At 45.5% G+C, this 23,798-nt stretch overlaps 1 protein-coding gene across 2 annotated transcripts in view; it reads left to right on the top strand.

The window, feature by feature from the left end:
* Nucleotides 1-23,798, top strand: part of LOC138580089 (C-type lectin domain family 2 member B-like) — a 137,919-nt gene that overhangs the window by 102,892 nt on the left and 11,229 nt on the right. For both annotated transcript variants that reach the window (XM_069650364.1, XM_069650363.1), the window contains one exon: nucleotides 18,575-18,678. In XM_069650364.1, the coding sequence (XP_069506465.1) occupies nucleotides 18,575-18,678 (104 nt within the window). The remainder of the gene's footprint in view (nucleotides 1-18,574; nucleotides 18,679-23,798) is intronic.

The raw sequence follows: 23,798 nt of genomic DNA, 5'->3' as shown, positions 1-23,798 counted from the left end.
TCCAATTGATGGAAAGCATTTGGCGATCCACTTGAATGATAGACAAGACTGAAGATGCAGAAAAATCCTTATGCGCAACTTTCAAAGAACTAGATATTAACAAATGGTCACCAAGCCGAGAGGTGTGAGTGACAATCGGCAGTAGAAACCCAGATAAACTCCTTGAAGCCGCAATATCATCAATAGTAGACGTTGCTGATCCTCTCTGCCACGTATCTAAAGTTTAGGGGGACTGGGGAAGCCCCAAATGAATGTCCCATTCTTTCAGAAAACGATTCCAAGTGCGCCCACGCAAAAGCGAGAGCTTATGATGAGCAGTAATGATGTTATTTTTATGTGCTGGTAAAGATGGTGGATAAAGTGTGGCGTTAAAGTCGCCACCAATTATAATTTCCGCATTGGGACTACAAAGTGTTGCCTCAAGAAGAACAGAGTTCAAAGTGAGAATGGCCTGGTTAATCGATCAAGAGGCAGGATTCCAGTAGAGAGACATAAGTAGAAGATGACTACAGTACTGCACATCAAGACTCCATTCTATAATAAGATACAAGTCAGAGGTATAGGGATGTTTGACTGTGAATCTTACATTGTTGTTAAGTAGAACTGCCAGACCCCCTGCAGCCCTACCTACATCTATTTGCGAAGCCGGATGTGTACTGGAAGTGAAGCCGTCAAAATGCAAGTCAGTTGAACACATAGTTTCTTGAATAAGCGGAAAGGAAGGAACATATTGAGAGGCATATGAAGACAGCCATTTACGAAGATTTTTTAAACCGCAGCAGTTCCACGAAAAAATATGCAGATCACTCAATTATGAGGAAGCTACGGGTTGTGCGTTAGCTGCTGCCTTTATTAAAGGTTCAAGCCATGTTAAACCATTTAAAGCCGTGTTTAGGGAAGCCAATTTTACCATTATAGTGTTACTATTGTCACCTTTGAGAGAAACATTGTCATGAATCATCTGGGGTTCATCTTTAATTGGGGGCAGGAAATCAAGAAATGTCCATGCTTCCTCTAATGAGGAGAAGGCCTGCATTTCTAAACACAGAAGAGCGAAGTCAGATTTGAGGTCCCAAAGCAGTTTTGCAATGATCATTGATTGAAATTTGCATAGCATCCGGTTGTTATTATGGTTTGGGAGCCTGATCCATTCCACATCATGGGTAACAAGGTTACGTAGAGATGGAATTTTGAATAAGGCATTCATTAAAAAAGAAAAATGTATGCGAGCAGTACCATTAAGATTCGGATCGCTAGTCCAACCAAGGATAGTTTTCATCTCATTGGGAATATCAGAGAATGGGGTAAGAATTGCATTGGAAATTCCCAGAGGAAATGGAGATGGTTCGACACCAGAGGGAGTCTCAGTTTTAGAGTGAGACACTGCTTGAGGAACTTCAGAGCGAGGCCCCGTGGAGGCTCACACACAGGTAGTTGATCTATATAGAGCGGTTTGATCTCCTGTTCCATTGTTACTTGAGAAGGAGCAGCAGAAATTTGAAGAACAGAAGATTGAGAGCCCGAGGGTTCAGATTGGTTACGAGCAATAGCATGAGGGTGCATCAGACCTGCCACAGTAGGATCCATGTTCACAATAGATGATTCATCAGTTTGTGTCATCATCGAAGTTTTTTTGTTGGCTATTACAGGGAAGTATGTGTTCATATACGCTTGAACAAAGCAACTTGACTCTCCCTTTCATAATTATCAGTAAGGGAGGTGGATACTTGGCACGGTGAAGGAGATACCAATTCTGAAGCCTTTGCAGGCTGAGCTCTTACCGAGCAAGGCTTATGACATATTGTGTTAGTGTGTGGAGCAGGGAGAGCAGTATTAGCATTATTAAAGGGAGCAGTTGAGAAAGCTCTTCTTTAACTTTAATTTGCAAAACCTTCTTACTCTCGTCATTAAATTGACTAAAGTTAAGAGCTTGGTCTTCAGGCACAGGATTACCAGATGTTTCCATGCATAAATTCTGCATTTGTACCTCTGCTACAGCTTGTACTGGGAGTTTGCCCTTTGCACCCTTACCAGGCACTTTATCAATGGTTTTAGGCCGATGTCTTCTTTTTACTGCTTTTTGGTGAGCTTTTTTTGGCCTTGCGTGACTCATGATAGGAGATTAGTGATGACTCTTCATTGGCAGCAAAATTCACACTTAAGAAGTCATCTACATGTTCTTGATCCAAAATGTCAGTAATGGCGGAAGGACTGTCAGGAGAGTTTTCATAAGGGACAGTTTCGTCAATAGCAGGTAATTCTGCAAAGCAAGATTTTGGAACAAGATTTGCATTAAATAAAATTTGTTCAACCTGCAGAAACCTCTCATGCTGTAATTTTGCTAAAGCTGTAAAATCTCTGTCATGGTGCTTAGGTTATGAGTAACATGAGCAAAGGTCGTCGGAATTCCATTTACTAGTAGGAGATCATCTGAGGTTTGCTAGTGGAGGAGGCGGCAGCCTGGGGAGATTGTTTAGCTAACTCCTTCTGCAGCAGCAAAAAAGATCTTTCCAGGCATGCAAGGCGAAATTTGTGGCAAGCTTCTTGGGCAAGGATGAAACCTTCTAATTTGCATAATTTTTTCGGTGTTAATCAGAACAATCTCTTTCATCTCTTTTAATGCTGTGTGAGTGTATTCGTGACCTCCATCTAAAAGATTGAGAATTTGTGTCAGTACAGGAACATTTTGGAACTCTTGTTCCAATAAGTGTTGAGTGTCCTCTTCTTGTAGAATAGAGGATACAGGACAGTTTCTTTGTTTGTTTGTTTGTTTGTTCGTTTATTAATTTCTAATGCGCACCAAACCCAAAGGTAACAGGGCGCGGCAGTCAGGAGATGCAAAGCTTACATAGTTACAAGTATGGTTACAGTGAGGTATATATAATTACAGGTATATTCACAGTAAGACATATATACAGATATACAGGTTAGAGCAAGTTAGGGCAGGAGGGTAGGTGGGCGCAAGTCTTAGCTGCAGTGTGATGTAAGTCTAGTCTCAGGCATCCTAGGTAAGGCAGGGGCAATGGGATATGTTAGTGGTCAGTAGAATTGAGCATGTTGATGTAATTACATCTAAGAAGTAAGTATGGTTAATCTACTCTGAGCTGATGAGGCAGGGAGTTCCATAGTTTGGATGCTTTCACTGGAAAGCTATTACCGCCAATCTTGGTGAGTCGGTATCTAGGAACAATAAGGCAGTTTGTGTTATTGGCTCTCGTGGGTCTGATGGACGTTTTTCTGTGTAGTCTGTCTGCCAGATAGCTAGGGCCAGCATTGTTTAATGCTTTGTGGGTAAGGGAGAACATTTTAAGTAGAATTATGTTGTGGGTGGAGAGCCACTTGTATTGGCGCCTAGTTGCAGAGATATGTTCTCTTTTATTCATGCCTAGCGCAGCTCTTAAGGCATTGTTTTGGAGTGTTTGTAACCTCTGGATAGTGACCTTGTTTGCACCGCTGTAGAGGGCATTACAGTAATCTAACCTGGAGAGTATTAATGCTCTGGCCAGGATTACACAACTGTCATTGGAGAGGAAGGGTCTACCTGCCCTGATATGCTTACAGGTGTAGGAGGTGGTGGAGGCCAAAGATTTCACCTGTTTATCAAAGGACATAGTAGAGTCAAGTTGAAAACCGAGGGTTTTCACCTCCTTGGCTACCCTGATGGTGGTTCCATCAATGGTGAATGCTGAGTATTCAAGGCCTAATTTCGTGAGGTTATGGCGGGAGCCTAGGATGATAAGCTCTGTTTTATCATCATTCAGGCATAGACCGTGGGTGGCATCCATGCCCGGATGACGAGATACACTCTATTCACCAATGCTCCATCCTTGCCATAATCTCCCAAAAGTGGGAGGAGAATCTGAGTATCATCTGCATAGTTAGTGTAGGTGATACCCAGAAGGTCCAGATCATCGAACAAATGCTTGGTGAATATATTGCATAGAGTGGGGAAGACACAAGAGCCCTGGGGTACTCCACACGTGATAGGGGCAGGGTCCACCGCTGCCGATAGGGAGTAAACCCTCATAGTTCTATCACTCAGGAAAGATTCTCTCCATCTGCTGAAAAGTGGGCTGCTGAGTCCAGGTGATTACACAGGACCTTATGATCTACTAAGTCGAATGCAGCTGAGAGATCTAACAGTAGGAGGAGGGCAGTTTTCCCTTTGTGTCTCAGCTCATCAACCTGTCTTATTAGGTCGATGAGGGCTGTTTTCGCCCCATGCAGTGGGTGAAAACCAAATTGTCTTACTCCTAGGAGTTTATGCAGTTCTAAATATTTTTGGATCTGGGTATATGCAACCCTATCAAGTATTTTGAGTAAGAATGGTACCGTCGTGATGGGACGGTAGTTAGTAGGAATGAGTGGGTATAAAGATTGCTTCTTTAAGAGAGGGAGTACCCAGGATTCATTCAGATTAGATGGAATAGTGCCAGATGCGAAGGAGGCATTAATCAGTTTTGAAATGAATGGTGCGAGATCTCTGGCCGCATCTTTTATAATCTGAGCAGGGCAGAGATCGCCTTTGCAATTGGATGGCTTGAGTGATAAAATTACTTACTCTACCTCTAATATAGATACTTTGGAGAAGTGGAATCTAGCAGTCTAGTCAATGGGTGTTACGCTGGAAGAAGTAGGATTATCTGATTGTAGAGGTAAATTCAGCTAGTCTTTTTTTTGGGCAATTTTATTTTGGAGAGTGGTTATTTTGTTGGATAGTGCATGTTGGATCTCTGAACACCATGTCTTATTTTTGATGCAACTGTCAGGTGTGGGAATCGGGGACTCTTGCTCTTTTAGAATGGTGAATAGTTCCTTCCTACTAGAGTTTGCTTTCGCAATGCGTTCGTTATAGGAGTTTCGTTTTGCCTGGCAAATTTCATTTTTGTATTGCGAGGAAATTTTGGCTAGCTTAGATTTATTGTCATTGGATGGGAGTAGCCTCCAGGTAGTTTCACATTTCCGTTTTAGCAGATGTAGGTCCTTTAACTGAGCGGTAAACCACTAATTTCTATGGAATTTAGGTTTACTCGGTCTAAGTTTAAGTGGGGCAATTTTGTCGAGTGTGGTCAGCATAATTTTATTATATTGTTGGACCAGTGTGCCGGGGTCTAGGTTGCCTGCTAGTGCATTTAAAGTGGGTAGAGTGTGTAGCATTCTCCATTGGCGAGACATCATTAACATGGTGATTCTTAAAAGAATCGAAATCATGACTGGCCGGATGCAGACTATCATGAGATGCTTCTAGGTCCATGGACGGAGAACTTGCAGACATCCGGCAAGACGCAAACGAGCAAGCTGGAAGAATTACATTCAGTGATGCATACTTAAAAGGATGTGTGGTTGACTCAGCTTTGTGAAAATGTACTTGTTCACGCAAAATGCCTGAATTGGATACGGGGTAGAGGGATCAAGCGAGGGGCTTACCCGTCTGGTCAATTCTGCCATCACCACATGCACGAGCATTGAGGTATCCCAAATCGGAACAAAGTCGCTCTCTTGCAGATCTATGTCCTGAGCAAACTCAGATTTTATTAAATTTGCTCCTGGTGACAACGTATGTGTATCACATTCATTTGCATCTTTTAAGGAAAACTGCAGATTTAACTTTGGCGACTCCCGCTCCTCCTGTACCAGTGCTGTTGCAGAAGTTACTTGCGGCAGCAGTTCTAGAGTATCAGCTATCTCAATAGATGTAGAAGGGGCACTGTTCTGAAAAGATACAGAAAGAAGCGAACGTTTGCCACTTAACGACATCTTATTGGTGGAGTGCAGAGTACCTGTGCCTCTATTAGCAGTCGCGGAAACGCTTCCCGCTCCTGAGAGTAATTTCCATATTAGCAAAATTATACAAAGGCAATGAAATAGGTGTGGAAGCGTGAAGTGGCCCCACTCAACCTAAATAAAAGAAGATAGAAAATGCTGTGCTAAACTATTGCAGGAGCTTAAGACCTACCAAGTAGGTCAAACGCATACGCAAGAGTGCGCAATAATGCGGTTTCAACAAGATTCACAGCCAAGTGCAGCACACTGGAAACAAAAACAAAAGCGGTCTAACAGTGCTAATCTGAAACTCTCTGTGGCGTTAGGAAATACTCAGAGAAGTCTCGAAAGAGCAACTGACGGCGAGACCCTTTAAGAGCAAACAGAACAGTATGTAAAATTCACCCCCAAAAGCACATAAGGTGATTAAATGCACATGTATGTTTTCCTTTTTGTTTTTGTTAGGTCTCCTTACGTTATATCTGGCTCCCACACCCCTCACCACCTCGCCAAACAGCCACTTAAGATGGCACTTTAGATGCGCTGAACTCCTCAAATATGGAGTAGAAAATCTTCAATGTGGTACTCTTCTCCAATGTGCGAATAAGGATCAAAACCTGTATATTTCTACTTTTATCTCCTCATACTGACGCAAAGAACTAGGTTTGGTGTCGGCAGGTGGTTGCTTGCGCGAATGACAGATTTGTGTCATTTCCACAGGAAGGATTCAAGTTAGGACCCTGATATTGTACAGACGGGTATTTGATTGCATAAACTCCCAGATACCTGGCTCTCTTATCTGTAATTTATTCTGGGGAGTTGCAATCATATTTGACCTTATTAATCCTGTTTTCAAGAGGGGAGTACTATCAACAGATCGCACTCTTTCTGTGCTTTTCAGAAACGTATGAGCTACCTCTGTATCTGTCACAGTTCCCAAGCTTATGAGAAGCATGATTTCCCATAGAAACCTATGGTATCCTCTGAATTATATATGCATACTATTAGCTACACAAAATAGCTTCGATTCCCAAGCCCTGTAGCGGGCCTGGTTTCCTCGGTACGACGTCCTTTCATTGCGGGATGTTTCTTCGCTGGGTTCTTTACCGCAATTTTTTGCAGAAAAAACTCATCTAATTTTTTTGGGGGGGTTACAAAAATATACATATTGGGTGTGGGTGTTCGGCAATATACAAAAAATTGAAGGGGATTGGGGGTGGAATCCCTCCCCTAAAAAAACAAAAAAAAACATTTGATGAGTTTTTTCGTGAAAAAATCGGCGGTAAAAAAGCCAGCAAAAAACCATCCCATGATGAAATGACATGGAACCAGTTTCCTCTTCTGTTGACATTTTTCAATAAAACCTCTTTACATTCTTCCAGGGCTAATTACCTGAACATGTTTTTCCATTTTCTCTTTGAGCAGAGAGACTACAACTCCGCCCCCTGGGAGTATGTGTCCTTCTGTTGCATGTCAAAATGGTTTCAGGCCCTAGACCTTACACAAAACAGAATTCAATTTGGGTATTTTAGAAAGTTCAGCTCCATGGGTTGCACTTTTGATTACTCAGTGGACACCCTTTGACCCCCATAGACCTCTGTCCCCGGCCCAAGCTCTGTCCCCTTCCTCTGCTAAGCTTCAAAGGGGTTTGTCGAAGTGGGTCTGACAACATCTACCTTCTGGCCCGATCGACCGCTGGGCTTTTGTCTTCCACCCAAGAGTTAGTGTTACATATTTCTGCACTTCTGGGCCTAACTGATGCAGTTCATCTATATCCTGGGGCTGGAAATACCCCACAATGCTCTGGAAAATGCAACATCAGACGCCTCTTAAGAGTTGGACGGGGAAGGTCATCCGCGAACATATCAATATACCCGGACTACACCTTTCAGGTCCAGAAGAAGAGCGCTCAGTTTATAGCTGCAAAGGCCTGACTTAGGAAGGCGGGTCTGAAATAAATGTTAATCTATCCGGCAAGACTGAAAGTGTTATACAATGGAAAGGACCTTTTCTTCGAGACGCCGATGGCGGCGCAGGAGTGGATGGACAGTGTCCAGGTGGCGGACGATATGGGGCATAGCCAGAAGATCTAGACGAGCCAACTGAACTGCTGTGGAGCCTGCTGCGAGCGAACTGTAGACCCAGAGCGGGGTGACATCTAGGTGGGAATTGTTGGGGCTGTATTGTAATAGGTAACAGAGAGGAGTATGGAAGCAATGTGATGAGTATTAAAAGAATAGGAGCGAAAAAGTGGATCACTGACACCCGGTAGGGGTAACGTGGAGCACGGCCCACTACCCTCCTCAGAAGTCGTTTTTTGGGCTACTGTGTAGAGCCCGCCCACAGGGCACCTAGCGACTGGTCATGGGACCAGGTCATAAGGAGCAGAAACGGGGTAGTCCCAGCATGCCTTGCAAAGCTGGCCAGGTTATTGTTGAGTTTGGTTTGAAGTGGGGTTGGGAGGGTGTGAGGGAGGTAGATGTATAGAGCCTGGTGCATAGAGAAAAATGCTGCATGAAACTTTTACTGATGCGGGCCGTGGGTTGGAGGCCTCGCTGCCTCCCTGGTCAAGGTAACTAATGGCTAACATGGTCAGAATTATGACGTGAAATGTCAGGGGGTTAAATAACTACATAAAGTGCAAACGAGTGGGCACGTAAATTAAGAGAAACAGAGTTGGGATAGCGCTGTTGCAAGAAACGCATCTGGACGCCCCCAAACAGGGGACCCCGGCAAGGGCGTGGGGAGGGGTGCTGGTAGGTTCCACGTACTCTACCTATGCAAGAGGTGTCCTTATTTGGGTGGCACCGACTATCCCGTTTAGGGTGCTATTCACTAAGACAGATAATGAGGGTAGGATGGTAATATTGCATGGCATGTTGGAAAACCGGGAGGTATGTATTGTAAACACTTATGCACCAAATCGCAATTCCACAGTGTTCTTCATGTCATTGTACACCAGCTTGGCACCCTATAGAGATGGGCAACTGATATGGGGCAGGGACTTTAATTGCACCCTAGATCCTGCCGTGGACAGATCGGACGATAAGCATAAAAGACCGTCCCCACCTGCGAAAGTGTTGACTTCTCTATTACAGCACTTCCAGCTGCTAGATCTGTGGAGGGAGGAACACAGAGGGGTCACGGATTATTCTCGCTACTCACCCCCACATAGAGTGTATACGAGAATTGATTATCTGTTTGTCAGCGGGGAGCATGTGAATAGATTCTTAGGAGTGGAATATTTAGCAAGAGTCCTGTCGGACCACTGCCCCCTTATAGTGAACTCGAACTGGCAGGTGTTTGCTCCAAGACCACCCATGACTACATGGAGGTTAAGGAGCGAATCACTGCAGGACAGAGCATTCGCCGAACACATTAGAAAAAAAGACAGAGAAAAATATTGCAATAAATGAGGGGAGTGTCCAAAAAGTAGGTACAGTGTGGGAAGCGTATAAGGTGGTTATCAGGGGAGAGATGATAGCTGAGTCCGGGGGAGCGCAGAGAGTCATCACTAATGAGCAACAGAGGACGGAAGAGAAGCTGGCGGAGCTGGAGAGAAAAGCCAAAACAGATGAGGATCATGTGTAGGAGGTGACTGAATTAAAGCAGACTTGCCTGGTACAGTGGGAGAGGCTGGGGAAGCTCAACTACGTGAAATTCTTGGAAAAGAGCCATGCACAGGGTGACAAGCCGGGGAGAATGCTAGCCTGGCTGTACAGGAATAGAGATGCTAGTCCCCCTATATGCTCCATCCAAAATGGAAAACAGGAGGAGGTAAATACACAAGCCGGCATTAATGAGGTGTTCGTAGAGTATTATCGGGCATTATACGCAGATCCCAGGTGCACGAAGACAGGGGCCTACAGGATACCCTAGATCTTATTACCCTACGATGTCTAGATGCAGAGCAAGCAGACAGAGGCAGTTATTACCCCTGAAGAGGTTGCCGCCACCACCAGAGAATTGGCTACGGGGAAGGCCCCAGGTACAGATGGGCTCCCCAGCACATTTTATAAAGCTCATGTAGGGGCGCTAGCGCCGTTACTAGCTAAGGTAAACAACGAGGCATACACTGATAAGATGCTGCCGGAGAGTATGAGGGAGGCCCTGATAATCCAGCTGCTGAAAGCAAATAAAATAAGCACCGACTGTGGTTCCTATAGACCGCTGTCATTGTTAAACCAAGATAACAAGATCCTTACGTCAATCTTAGCAAACAGACTCCGCAAGGTGATACACGCTTTGATCAATCCTGATCAGACTGGGTATGTACCTGGGCGGGACATTGCAGAGAACCTTAGGCGGTTACACCATGTGATGTATAACTCTAAACAATATACAACAGATTGTGCAGTGGTGTCCTTAGCCGCTACTAAAGCATTCGACTCAGTTCACTGGGACTAGTTATATACCACCATGGCGAGGATGGGAATTGGGACCCAGTATATAAGATGGGTACAATTGATCTATACTGAGCCAATGGCTAGGGTCCGTACTGGGAGTACATACTCAGAAAATTGCAATTATACAAAGGCACAAGAACGGTCTGCCCACTGTCTCCAATGCTGTATATCATAGCGGCGGAACTGATAGCAGCATACTTGCGGCAGGAATATCGAGACGTAGGCATAGACATAGATGGGGTCAAGCATGCGGTATCCATGTATGTGGATGGTATGCTGCTGTACCTCAGGGATCCGGAGACGAATCTGCCATACATCCTAGAGGTGTTGGATAATTCTAGTTTATTGATAGGAATCAAAATAAACAAGGGCAAGTCATGTCTATTCCCGCTAGCCGTGATGGCCCATGCGACCAAGGAAAAGCTTCCTGTCCTAGTCCTACCTTGGAGTAGGAACTCCTTCAGGTATCTGGGAGTGAATATATATCACAACCCCAAACGGGAGTATGAAAACAGAGTAGCTCTGGCGATATTACAGAGACTGTATGATTTAGGGGGGGTTTGAGGATCCCAAACTTCGAGCTGTACTTCTTGGCAAGCCAACTACAGTATGTGATGGAATGGATGGCTGATGATGATCCCGCAATAGAAACAGAGCTCCTGCAGCCGGCAATTAAAAAAAAGGTACCTACAGGATCTACTTTGGATTCCTGCTAAAGAATTGGGACAATGCCCCAACCTTGTGGAACTGGGCATTGAGGTTTGGAAGAGAGCCTGCAGAGACATGGGATTGGAAGACCCGCTATCACCACAGGCTCCCATTGTAGCTATATTAGTGGGTACGCCAGGGGGGAAGGCGATGGTGAGAAGAGCGGTCCGGGATAGCCACAATTGGAGACTTATGGAACAAAGATGGGTTGATGTCCTTTGGGGAGTTGCAGAAAGCCACGGGGATACACAAAGACCAGTTCCTGTTGCATAATGCCGTATTGGTGATAGTGAAGGAAAGGTCGCCGAAGTGTACGGAGGAGACCAAACAGAGCAAAGAAATATAGATGTTAATTACGGTGGCAGAAGGTGGACATACCATCTCAAGGATCTATGAGGTGTTGATAGGAAGGGCCTCACAAACAGATTTGAAGTGCAAGGAGAAGGGGAGGGAGAACTGGGCAGGCCTATGGATGAGGGGGAATGGAAGGGAATTATGCGATATCATAAGAAGTTCTCCAGGAATGCCAGACTACAATTGATACAGTTATATGTTACACAGACGGCCTATCTAAGGCCACCAGTCATTGCTACATTTAAAGGGGCAGGCATACAGAATTGTCTGAGATGTAATAAGTAGAACGCTGGACTCATACATATGTTTTGGGGATGCCCAGTAGTGCAGGGGTTCTGGAAGAAGGTGGTACAGATGGCAACTCGGGGGGGAATAGAACTTGACACCCAGACTCCAGAGGCTTGCATGCTGGGTAAATTTAAGAGAAGCGACAATGATAAACTGATGAATAAATTATAAAGGACTTGATGTCGTAAATTTAAAGGACTTGAGTGGGAGGAGTGTAGTAGTGGGAGCAGGGGAGTATAGTAGTAGTAGGAGTGGGAGGAGTATAGTAGTAGGAGGAGGAGTGAGGTAGATTTGGGGAGTTGGTACCTCAAAGGGTGGATGCAAAGAGTAAAACATTCGATGGGCAAATACTAGTTGTTAGGAGTGAGTCAAGGGGAGCTGTAGAAAGAGTAGTGAAGTGAGTGGGCATGACTAATCTAGCCTTAAAACATGTGATAGTGCAAGGTGCTGACCTAATCCCCAGTCAAACACTAACCTATTGTTCAAGCAGAGACAGTTAGGAAGTCCCTGAGGGAGTCTAGGCAGCCACCTTATAGCGAAATTTCACGTAGAAGAGATTGTAGATATTTGGTAGGACTAACCAGGCGTTATGGACACCTGAGTTTGGGAGGAGGTTTGTAGGCAGACTGGGAAGAGAGTGGCAGCCCTAGGACTCTTAAATGAAAATAAAAACCCTTGAACTATCCTCAAGACTGTTTTTGTGCTATCAGTGACAGCACTCAGAATAACATACTAACATGCATCATCATAATAGTGTTTATTTTGATTACCGCCTGTAAGGAGCCAGAAATGAGACGTGGACACAGAGGAGATATATCTTTGGTTAAAAAAATGTATTAAAATAATGAGGGTTTGAAAATGCCTCACTATCCCTATTCTAGGAGGGATTATCCTACCTCAAACCAAAACTATTGAGTCTGTCCAGTCTCGATGTCCAAACAAAAGATCTGTCCTGTTTCCGTAATCATATTCTGGCCCTTGCACTCTAAATAAACTCTCATGGTGCAAAGGGGATTGTTTCCTGACTTTAACAAGCGCTCAAATGTTCAAGTTGAGCACAAGTTCCAATTTAACAAAAAGGCTCTTCTCATGAACAACGCTCTTCTTCCCAAGGATTAGCTTTCTTCCCTAGGCTCCTTAGATCAACTTTCACCAGTTCAACAAACGATTAATCAACTACCAAGGGGATTATCTCTCCCCTCGGTATGTTCACTTCTTTTGGGGGATTGGCTCCCTTCCCTAAGCTTTCTCTTCCTTTTAATATATTCCAATTCTTAGGGATATGTCTTTTTCCTAAGGACTTCCCTCTTCTCATTATAGTTTCCCAATCGTTCATTAAACCAAGGACCTTTCCTTGCAGGTCTCTACAAATAGTCTTAATATCTATGTCCACCTGGGCATACTTCTGCAAGGTCACAGTGCACAATTATTTCCCCTTCACCTAGTCTACCTTCCTACCAGGGCTTTGTTCCTTAAACATTAACCTTCACCTGGTATACTCTCCTACCAGGACTGTATTATTTAAATACTTTGTTGCATAATTACTTAACTTCACCTGGTATACTCTCCTACCAGGACTTTATTATTTAAATACTTTGTTGCACAATTACTTAACTTCACCTGGTATATTTGCTTCCCAAGACTTTACTATCTGAAACACCCTTTCTTACACTTTATGGTTTAATAACCCGTTAGCAACTTGCTTTATAAACACTCTTGCTTTTCTAATTACTTTGCTATGTCCTGCTCATGGAGTTTTCCAGAAGTGTTTCCTTTTATTTAGCAATCCGTTAACCCACTTGCTTGTTTAGCTCTGGTTTTGGTTGCTGGTGCACACAAAGCTTTATTTGCTGGCAACCCAATTTTCTTCCCATGGCTTACCGGCTGTGTGCAGAGCCTCTTCCTTCCTCTACGCCTTGCTGTACTGCCTTCACGTGCGCTTCATCCAGCGCTGCAGTTTTGTGGTCTCGGTCTTCAGGATGTGCAGTTCCCACAGCTTTCTCACTTTTAGCTGTGGACAGCCCGCTGGTTGGCTGCTCCATTCCTTCTTTGGGTCTGCCTCTCCAACTTCTGCCACAGTGTCCCTGCCTTCAATCCTCTGCAAGCCTACTGCTCTCAAGGTGATTCTGCGTCTGCGGCTTTCCTCTCTCCCACTTTCAGTCAGCTGCGACCAGCCTGTATAAAAATTTCCCAGACTGCTTACTCATTTCCCAACAACTAGACTATGGCTTTGCTACCCGGCCGTAATCATCACTTGGTCACTCTTCCTGATGTCAGTTCTGTAATTGGTTTCTGAATGACTTGGGAGAAGTGGATACTGACTTTTGGCAAAAATTATCTTAGAATTTCAAAATAAAATTCAGAGAGACATTAACTTGGGCACACACTGGCTTCAGGTGAAGTCCAAAGCAGATTCCACTGCCTCCTATTTTAGGGAGAGCTCAGTACAACATTTGTGGGTCGCAGGAAATGCTTCAGGTCTGAACTTGTGATGCAGGATTAAGGTTGAAACTCTGTATGTGGTTGCTGGTCAGCCATGTTGTAATGGCCGTATTCAGGATATATGTGACTAGTGACTTCCACAACTATGAAACCGATATCAACAGATTTTATTTCCATACATACAGGGAAACAAGCTCCTTTGGTTCAAAGGAGCATAGAAAATGTAATATAGAAGATTAACTGGAGGCATTGAGCCTCCTTATAATGGGAAGAGTTTGAGTGGCGTGATGACCGGGTTTGAGAAGAGGTATGCTGGACAGATAACAGAACCAATATGGTGGACAAACTTAGGACAAGTAAGTGTTGACACGTAGGCAGTCTAGCCAGCTAAGCATGAGCTTGTACCTGGAACTATTAAGTGCTAGTGTGGTGGGGAAACGAGCGAGAGTCTGGTTAGGGCTGCAGGAAGCTGCCAGTAGTAAAACCTGAGAGGTGAGTCCAGAGTATATCTCCGCAACGAGGAGGTGGGCTTTCAATTGGCATTTGAATACATCGATGTAGACTGGGTTTCAAATTGCAGGGGGCTGGGGGAGTTTCAAGTAAGCCGAGCGAAAGAGCAGGAGCGAGGGGAAGCAGAGGGTGGGCGAGGTACCAGAAGGGTGGTGGAGAAGGCAGAGCGAAGGCTGCAAAAGAGTTTGTAGGAGTTGATGGAAGAGGATAGATATGGCAGTACCTTTCTGTGGTTGGGTTTATGCACTAGTAGAAGAAATTTGAAATTGGATGTGTTTTGCATAGTTAGCCTGTCCTTTAGAGATAGGAAGAAGTAGGGGTGAAGCAAAGAAGTTCAGAGAGAGTCCTGGTAGCAAAGTTAATCTTGTCATGGGGACAGAATGCATATTTTGGAAGACCAAAGAGGATACTGCTACAGCAGTCTAGTTTAGAGAAGACAAGAGTGGTGAGGAGATGTTTAGTGGTTTTCAAGGGAAGGAAGTGCTGAATGTTCCTGATATTTGGGAGGTTGAGGCGAGCTTCCATTGCAGTTTTGGAGATGATGGTATAGACCGTGTGTGGAGGGTCGTACATGACACCAATGTTTCTAGCTGTAGAGGAGTAGGGAAGAGTGTCTGGGGTAACTCAATAGGCAGGGGAGGAGAAGAGAGGATTTGGCAGGAAAGAAAAGCACTTCTGTTTTGGAGGAGTTTCACATAAGGGAGTGTGAGGCCATCCAGTATTTCATAGCAGAGTCGGTCAGAGATTCTGTTAGATGGGTCAGTGGAGAGTTCTGGGAAAGGGGGAAACGATGTTGGTGTTGTCTGTGAAGAGGTAGTACAAGTACCTAATGGAGGAGATAAGTGCCCCAAGAGCAGAGGTGTGCAGTGTGGACAGGAGAGGACCCAAGAAGAGAAACATACATCGGGTGTTGCCAACCGATAGCCCTGTATTGCACTCTTAGTGGGATAGAATCCCTTGACAATTTGAATAACAGATTGTGAGTCGGAATCTCCTAGAACGTGGGAGACACCCCCTCCATAGTATACAAAAAACTCTTCAGGAGCGAGATAGTTCAGTACTTGTGTATGTTCATAACTAGAATAGGCTATGTATTTAAATAAGAAAGGTGTGCACCTGGTGAAGTCAGTTCAAGAACCACCAAGAACCTTCAAACTGCAGGAGCATAACATGTTTTTATAAGTATATGTAAAAAAAATGCATTACAAAAAATAAAAATGAAAATAAATAATTAATCAGTTCAAACCCAAGTCTAAACATACAGTTGGTTTAAGGGTCGAACTCAACATTCACAAATAGCAAATAACTGATAATGTCAAAGAAAACTTCCTTTGATGTAAATGTACAATACAAATGGTAATTTAGATTCCAAGTTAACATACAGTATATGTAGATACAAGAATGTGGATGGGTTGTAGCGTAACATCCAATGATATACATTCACAATAATTCACATTCAAAAGTAATGATAGTGCGTTTTGTCCTAAACACTCCTGGGTGTAATCGAGCGCCAACGCGTTTCGGATTCAGTTGAATCCATCTTCAGGGCAGGAAATGTGTAGTTCCTTAATGGAGAGAGTTCTAAACCATGTGATATGATCACGTCCAGAGGCAAGTCTAAGGCACCCTGGGTGTGAGTTGATAGACTGACAGTCGCTCGCACAGTACGTGTGCTGCCCATGCACGGCGTGTAGCACTCCTTCAGTAGTGTCTAGCTTCCATCCGAGAGGACCCAAGACAGCCTCATAGAACACCAACAGTAAGAGTAGTGATTTGAAAGCTGTTGTTGTTCCAGGAAACAAAGAAACGACAAGGTGCCAGGGAGGACTTAATCCAGGCTAGTGCTTGTTCACGACTCCAAAGCAGAGAGAGAGTATTCAGGAGATCAGAGTGGTGAATGGTATGAAAGGCGGCAGATAAGTCGATGAGGATTGGGATCGTGGATCACTTGGAATGTTTAGCAGTGGCAATAAAGTTGGAGATATTCATGTGGACAGTTTCAGTGGGGGTGGCACGAGCGGAAGCCAGCTCGCAGGGGGTCACAAAGGTTGTGCATGTCAAAGTTAGTATAACAGTTGAATACAACACCTTAAAGTAGTGAGGAAGAAGCGACACAGTCCGAAAGTTGGTCAGGAGGTATGGAGCAAGACCTTTTGTTTGTGAGAAGCCGGGCTTAAGAGAAGGTCATTGTGTTACATTTAAAAGGTGAAAACTACAAGACAAAGCCAAAGATTGTGCTGGCCCCAGACAGCAGAAGATCTATGTGTCTTGAACGACAGTTGGACAGTAATGACTGAGGCTCCTAAGTCAAAATAATGTTACATAAGGGATTCCATTCAGAAAAAGTCAGAAATTACAACAAATGCAAGAAAAATGGTGGCAGAGACATTGGTAGGAGTAGGTGCCATCGGTAAGTGGCACCTACTCCTTTATTTGTCCTCCTGGGCAGAACACCGGTTTAGGAATTATTTGCTGTAATACAAACTCTTAGGATGATGTAGCTTCAAAAGTGGTCCTGGAGGAAAAACAACTTTCCTGTAGGAACCCAATGCTTTTTTGAATGAGGACAATATATCACCAAAATGATACAAGAAGGCAATCATGGGTTATGGAGGAGTGGTATTGGATTCTCCACTCCAGTGGGTGCAGACGGGCAAAGGAACATTCAGCTGGAATGCATGGATTGCGAGGCTTGCCAGAAGCCATGAGCAGAAAGCAGTGTGCACGCCTACAGCATGGAGAAGCCGAGATTCTGTAGTCATTGACGGAGACCAGAGTGGTGGCTCCATCGGATCCAAGAGGATTATTCAGATGTGACAAGCGTGTATTTAAACATGTATTCTTGCGTGTTCCTCTGTGACTACCTTTCTTGATGCCAGAGACCGGACTTCTGGAATTAAGCGTCTGGGTTGTGTAACTCGCTGTTGTCTTGCTTTGGCAAGGCGTGTTGGCAGCTAGCGACAGGCAGCTCTGCGCAGGCTGGTCGATTTGCTGGCATGATTGGTCAGCTGGGACCCTGGGCTGGGGCAAACCCAATCTTTCTGGCAAACGCCTTGCAGTCCAGTGTTTTAAGGTAGCTTACTGTCTTTTGCAGACACCCAGGATGCATAGGTGGGTGCAGCCTATGTGCCTTTTTTTAACCTTTGCTTCCTTTGTTTTGTGTGCTCTCAAGCCTTATTCGGCTTGCACATATACACATACATGACCTGCTTGACTGCCATGCCACACACACCACCAGCATGACATGGTCATCGTTGCAGTTTCCTTCTGAGCCCGTGTCACTCTTATGTGTCAAATGCAATAGGTTAGTTTAGTGGTCATCTTTTCATTGCAACTCAGGAACCTTGTAAAGTAAGGGTTAATACTATGCCATGATGCGAGATAAATGCACGCCTTGAGTTTGTGTACACATAGTCCTCATCTTCATTGAAGTTTGCCATGGAGCCAGGTCTGATGGTGATCTATGTGTGTAACTCTAAAACTGAAGCCCATCAAAGATTTGGAGTGCATGTCGAATATTCTCTGTCGCATTGGAATGTTCTAGTCCCTGGTCATCTAGGGCTGGATCGGACCATGTTGGAGGGGGTTCCATTCAAGGGAATTGGTGTCAGAGGGCAGGCTTCACTGGTCCGTCCTCTTACCGTCCGAAGGTATGTCCAGGATGTGCTCTGGGTGAAGACTTGCTGAAAATCCTCCAAGCAAACCAAAAGCTGAATAGTCCAGGGAGCAGGTGGCTGGGCTGAGACTCATGTACCTCCAGTCCACCCGGTGGAGACTGAGGCACCAATCTGATTCGATTTCAGACTCCACTCTCTGGGTGCACCATTCACAGCCCACACACCGATGCCAGACCTGGAGGCTGGTAGGGATTTGCCTGTTTGGCGGAAAGATTCTGAATGGGTTGCAGAATCCCCTGGCATCCGAGTGATCATGTAACTCGCCACCTTCGGATGTGTTCTAAATAGCGTTGAATATAATTCTCCCCGCTGTCATGATTGTTGAACATAACCGATCATATGTTCTGTGTCCTAGGGGGAAATGTAAGAACACTTTCTTTTTTATGCAATCCTTTTCACTGCGTCTTCTCTTTCTTTTTTTTGCAGGCGGTCGTCACCCGTTTCAAAGATACAAAAGATTATTGGGTTGGACTTAGGCGGCAAGCAGGGGAGTGGAGATGGTCTGACGGGTCTCTTTTCAGATCTGACATGTAAGTTGCCTATGTTGGAAATCGATATGTTGTACTTGACCTTTGACCTGTGGTCCTCACACCCCTAATCTAACTGAAAGATGGGGAATATTGGGTATCTCCCTTTTTGAGAAGGGGAAGGAATTGAGGAGCATATCTGCCAGCAACAGCCCTATCTGATTCTGGGTCCACAATTGACGATAATGTTTGTAGAATGTTCTAGAGTGAATACTGGAAAAAATGTCCTGGGAAAATTCCACACTATTTTTGGAAAAAGCTGGATGAATTTTAGAGAGAGTAGTTTCTTTGTTTAAACTCTTGCAGTTACGCTATGCAGCAAATTTTACAGCGTGCCCTAAGCCACAAGTAGCTTCTAGGCAATAGGTACACAAGCCTGAAAATGGGTGGGACTGCCCTGCACAGAAATCTACACACACACCAAAGTACAAACTCTTAGTTTCGATATAAGGTGTAGAAATTGTGGAATGTACTGTAACGGAGGGTCAGAGTTCTGCGGTCTAGGAACCTGAGGGACCTGCCACCCATTCACCATCTATGATCTCGTACATGTATAGCGCACCTATTGAATAGATAACAGTAGGCGATCTCCGATATTTGGTGTGGACATCATGGATTCATTTATCAGCCAGAAAATGTGCAGCAGGAATGTTTTAGTATAAGGATATTTAAAATCAATTTGAAGATTTACTGGGAGCCAATGTAAGGGTGCATGCAATGTCATTGCAGGTGCCTCGTTAGCACGATGACACAGGGGGACACATTTCAAAGTTCTAATAGATGAGCGACAAGGTACACTGGACGTCTGAGGCGCAGACTGATAGCCTAGTCTATTCTCGAAGCACCAAAACCTACTGCAGGGATTGTGGGGGGGCAGAGGGTTTGGTTATGTCTAAGTACAGGAAGATTAAATTTAAGGATCACAAGTGCCAAAAACTTGTCAGGGTAAGGAGAGTGATGTCAGATCAGTGAGTGCTCCCTGTCCAAGATCCGGTCACCAGTAGGGGGCAGACGCTGAGTTCTTGTGGCCAAAAAGAGGGGTTTCAGAGCTCCAACTTGGGTCCCATGAGAATTTCTCACTCAGATTAAATGTCAGTAGATTGTGGCTCATCCAGCTATTGACCTCTAGTGGACAGGTTTTTTGATGAAGTGCAGAAGTAGTGAGTTCATTTCAGAATTGCTTCATTGGAGGCGTGGGCTTTGCAGTACCCCACAAGTGGATTCTTCTGAGAAGTATTCCCACCACCCTTCCAACCCATTTAAAACAAAACAAAAAACCTCTTTCCCAGAAGTTCAAATAGGATTTTCTCATTTCCCAGAAAAACCTCTGATGCCCTTTAAGGACACTACAGTTGAGGTAAAGTTATGGGGCGCAATATTCACAAAGTTGCACTGAGCCTTAATGGAGAGGGTGCAATCACTGGGCAACCTGTGTGGCATGAGTACATCTGGCGCACGCTCCCATTCCACTCTGTCAAAGGGAACTGCCATTAATGCCTTGTGTGGAATCATGTCTGTGAATGATGGACGCGTGCCCAAAAGCGAGGGAATGCCCTCCTACCCATATTGGCACTTGGGAGGGAGAACCACTGTCTGTCTGCATCTGTCCTGCGCCAATTGCTACTAAATGATTGAGAGATGCGCAACCATCGCATAATGGCAACCAAAAAGAACATATTCTCATCTGCCAAATGAACAAAGTCAACAAACAAAATTTCACACCACTGAAGGCCAATAATGACGTAAGCAACCCCACCCTCTTACTACAAAAACTGAACATGGAAATCGGCAGCACTGGAAATTATTGCACCAAAGAAGAAAAAGTATAAACCAATATGAACAACCAATGGTTCACTGATGAACTGGCCTCCGCTGAAAGGACAGGCGGCTACGATAGGCAGCCATGACAGGCGGCCATGACAGGCAGGCATGACAGGCGGCCATGACAGGCGGCCATGACAGGCGGCCATGACAGGCGGCCATGATAGGCAGGCATGACAGGCGGCCATGATAGGCGGCCATGACAGGCGGCCATGACAGGCGGCCATGATAGGCAGGCATGACAGGCGGCCATGATAGGAAGCCATGAAAGGCGGCCATGACAGGCGGCCATGATAGGAGGCCATGAAAGGCAGCCATCTAAAACACTCCTGAGGAGATCGGCCGCTTCAATACACGCGGCACGCAACATTCATAGCACCATTGTAAGAAGAACACTGTACTATCGAAAGCATATCTCTTATCCACAAAGAAGAGTTTTCAAATTGCACAATGTGCTAATCCCCCCACATTAAACTGGTAATCAACCTAAACCCTCAGAGGAACTGGCCAGCTAACTTCATAATAAAATTGTCAGAAGTGATCACCAGAAACTGTCGGATAAATCAACCAGCATATTGCAGAGCCGATTGTTCAGCTGAGGTGTTTGGTTTCTTAGTGGTATCAGTCAGACCCATGCCCAGCTCCCCTCGTAGAGGAAACCCTAGCTACAGTGAGTTAACCACTGACCGAACTGTGTAACACATCCCTAACATCTGGCAGTATCCCGGCATCGCTAAAAGGTATCGCCAGAACACCCCTCCTAAAACGCAGAGTGGAGAGCCAGAGGTACTCAGAAACTACAGACCCAACTGGTCTCCACAGTGAGGAGAACCGGCAGAGTACGGACACAAGTCTCATTACCATAAGGGGAAATTCTGAATGCATTTGAGAAAAATACACCAAAAAACCCAATTGTCGGAGCGATCAACTGCTTACAATACAGTCAACCATCAGACACATAAGCAATATACCCAGACAGGTGGGTGCATTACCGGGTCAGGTAATGGGTGATTACCTTAACATTAGCGCCAGACCTTTATCTGACTATGTACTGCACCTCCCCAGAGGGGCTCATTGCGATTCATATCCCGGCATATTTATCGGGGTGCTAATCATAGTTTTCTTTTCCAACTTGAAAAAAACTACAAAACACGATGGCTGCCATGGACAAGAGAGAAGGGAACTACACGTAATCCCATCTCCCCTTTCATGGTGGCCATTACCGCGACAGGGTTACTGGAGAAACGCAGAGTGTTCCCAGCGCCAGTGAGGGATAAGGAAGCTGCAGGTCAGTGGGGTGGGCAAACGGGATGCGGGGGAGCGTAAGCTAAGCTGCCTGCTGTCTCTGTGGGAAAGATGTTGGCCTCTTCTTTCTGAAAAGGTTGCAATGGAGACTTTCCCAGAAGGTTAAAATCCAGTTCTGTGCTTCCTGATTGGCTGGGCAACCGCCTGACACCCTCCTTCCTACACCCCCCAATCCCCCTCAAGTCCCTGCCAGGGTGCAAACAATATAAACATTAAGAGTTCACATGGAAATAGATGGTACTCCATGTAAGTGACTCACCAACTACCTTGAGAATGGCTCCTTGATGGGTAAAATAGACTTCTGAACTCCATAATGTTACCCTTGTGTGTTGCAACTCCCTCTCCAACCCCACCCGGGGCTCCATCTTATCACCCATGCCTATTAAACCCCTTGAACTCTTCGCAACATCTTTCCACTTCTATCCAGTTAATTCTTGGATAATAATAAACCTGAAACCTGATAATAGGCACACCCCTAAACTCCCCAACAGAATCGAGAATTGGACCATAGATGGTCTCTGCTTCATGCCTCGAACACAGAGCTTTGGCATACCCCTCAATCAAGCTTTCCGCCAAGCCTTGCACTGGTGGTCTTATCTCGCAGGGAGCTTCCTTCCAGGGTCCCTGCGCATCAGGAGACGGTTTCGACCGATGCCTCACTGGAAAGTTGGGGCGCACTCACGGGCCAACTATATGCCCGAGGTCTATGGCTCCCTGAGGAGGTGTTGCATATCAACGTCCTGGAACTACAGGCAGTTTTTTGGGCCCTCAAGTCTTTCAAGCCTCAGCTCTTGGGAAAGGTGGTCAGGGTCCTCACGGACAACAAAACCACCATGTATTACATCAAGAAGCAGGGCAGGAGGAGGTTGTCCGTACTCTCTGGAGTCACAGAGTTTATGGTGCTGTGCCATTGCTCACCGGATGTTTCTGGTCCTGTTTGACCTGGCAGGCGTTCAAAGCCCCATCGCAGACTCTCTCAGCAGGGAACTGGAGTCCTGCCACGAGTGCGAGCTCCAGCAAGCTCAAGCCTCTCGGATCTTCAGCAAGTGGGGCCAGCCTCAAATCGACCTGTTTGCGACAGCAGCCAATGCCAAGTACCAGCGGTTTTGGTAGCAGGATCCTCTGGGGCGAGGCCTTCTCATTCCCATGGGGAGGCCTATTCCTTTAAGCATTCCCACCAATCCCGCTGCTTCTACGTGCGTGGCCCAGGCAAATCTGGTACCTGGACCTTCAAATGTCAGTGGTTCCGGCCATCAAGCTTTTCTGGACCCGTTAGCCATAAAAAGGAGGGGCAGTCCTGGACCACGATCCAGCATCCCCAAGCCTGTCGGCCTGGCTCCTGCAGCCTTAGCATTTGGGAATTTCTCATTGTCTTTGTAATGCAAGAAGATTCTAGCCAAGGCCAGGGCTCAGTCTACACTCGCATGCTACAAACACAAATGGAGCGCTTTACAGTGTGGTGCAAGTCACAGAAGATCTCTCCACAGCATGTTACAGCACCACAACTTCTGCCTGACCTGCTCTCGCTGGCTAAGGCTGGCCTTGCTCATGCTTCCATCAAAGTGCACTTAACTGCAATATCCTGGTATACCCGGGCTCCTGGCAAGCTCTCCCTGTGGTCTCACAGGCTCGTACAGGAATTCCTCAAGGGCTTTTTCAGAACATTCCCTCCAGTGAAGGCTCCTGCTTCAGCTTGGGAGTTGAACATGCTCCTGTTCAAACTAATGGGTGCTCCATTTGAGCCTGTGCATCAGTCACCTTTGAAGTTCCTCTCATGGAAGACCACCATCCGAGTGGTGATCACCTTGGTCAGGCGTGTTGGAGAAATACAGGCTCTATCCTGCAAGCCTCCATATTTACAATCTAAAGCGTCCATCTCCAGTTGGCGCTCCGCCTGCATCATGCATTGCCATCGGCTGGTCAACAGGCTGTTGCCTGGCAGACCGAGGGCCCATTCCACCAGAGCAATCGCACCTACGATGGCATTCCTCCCTGTT

This window comes from Ambystoma mexicanum, chromosome 3p (genome assembly GCF_040938575.1).
Source record: "Ambystoma mexicanum isolate Mex_15411 chromosome 3p, UKY_AmexF1_1, whole genome shotgun sequence".
NCBI lineage: Eukaryota > Metazoa > Chordata > Amphibia > Caudata > Ambystomatidae > Ambystoma > Ambystoma mexicanum.
Note: the sequence above shows the minus strand (reverse complement) of the source record. Positions and strands in the feature narration are given on the sequence as shown.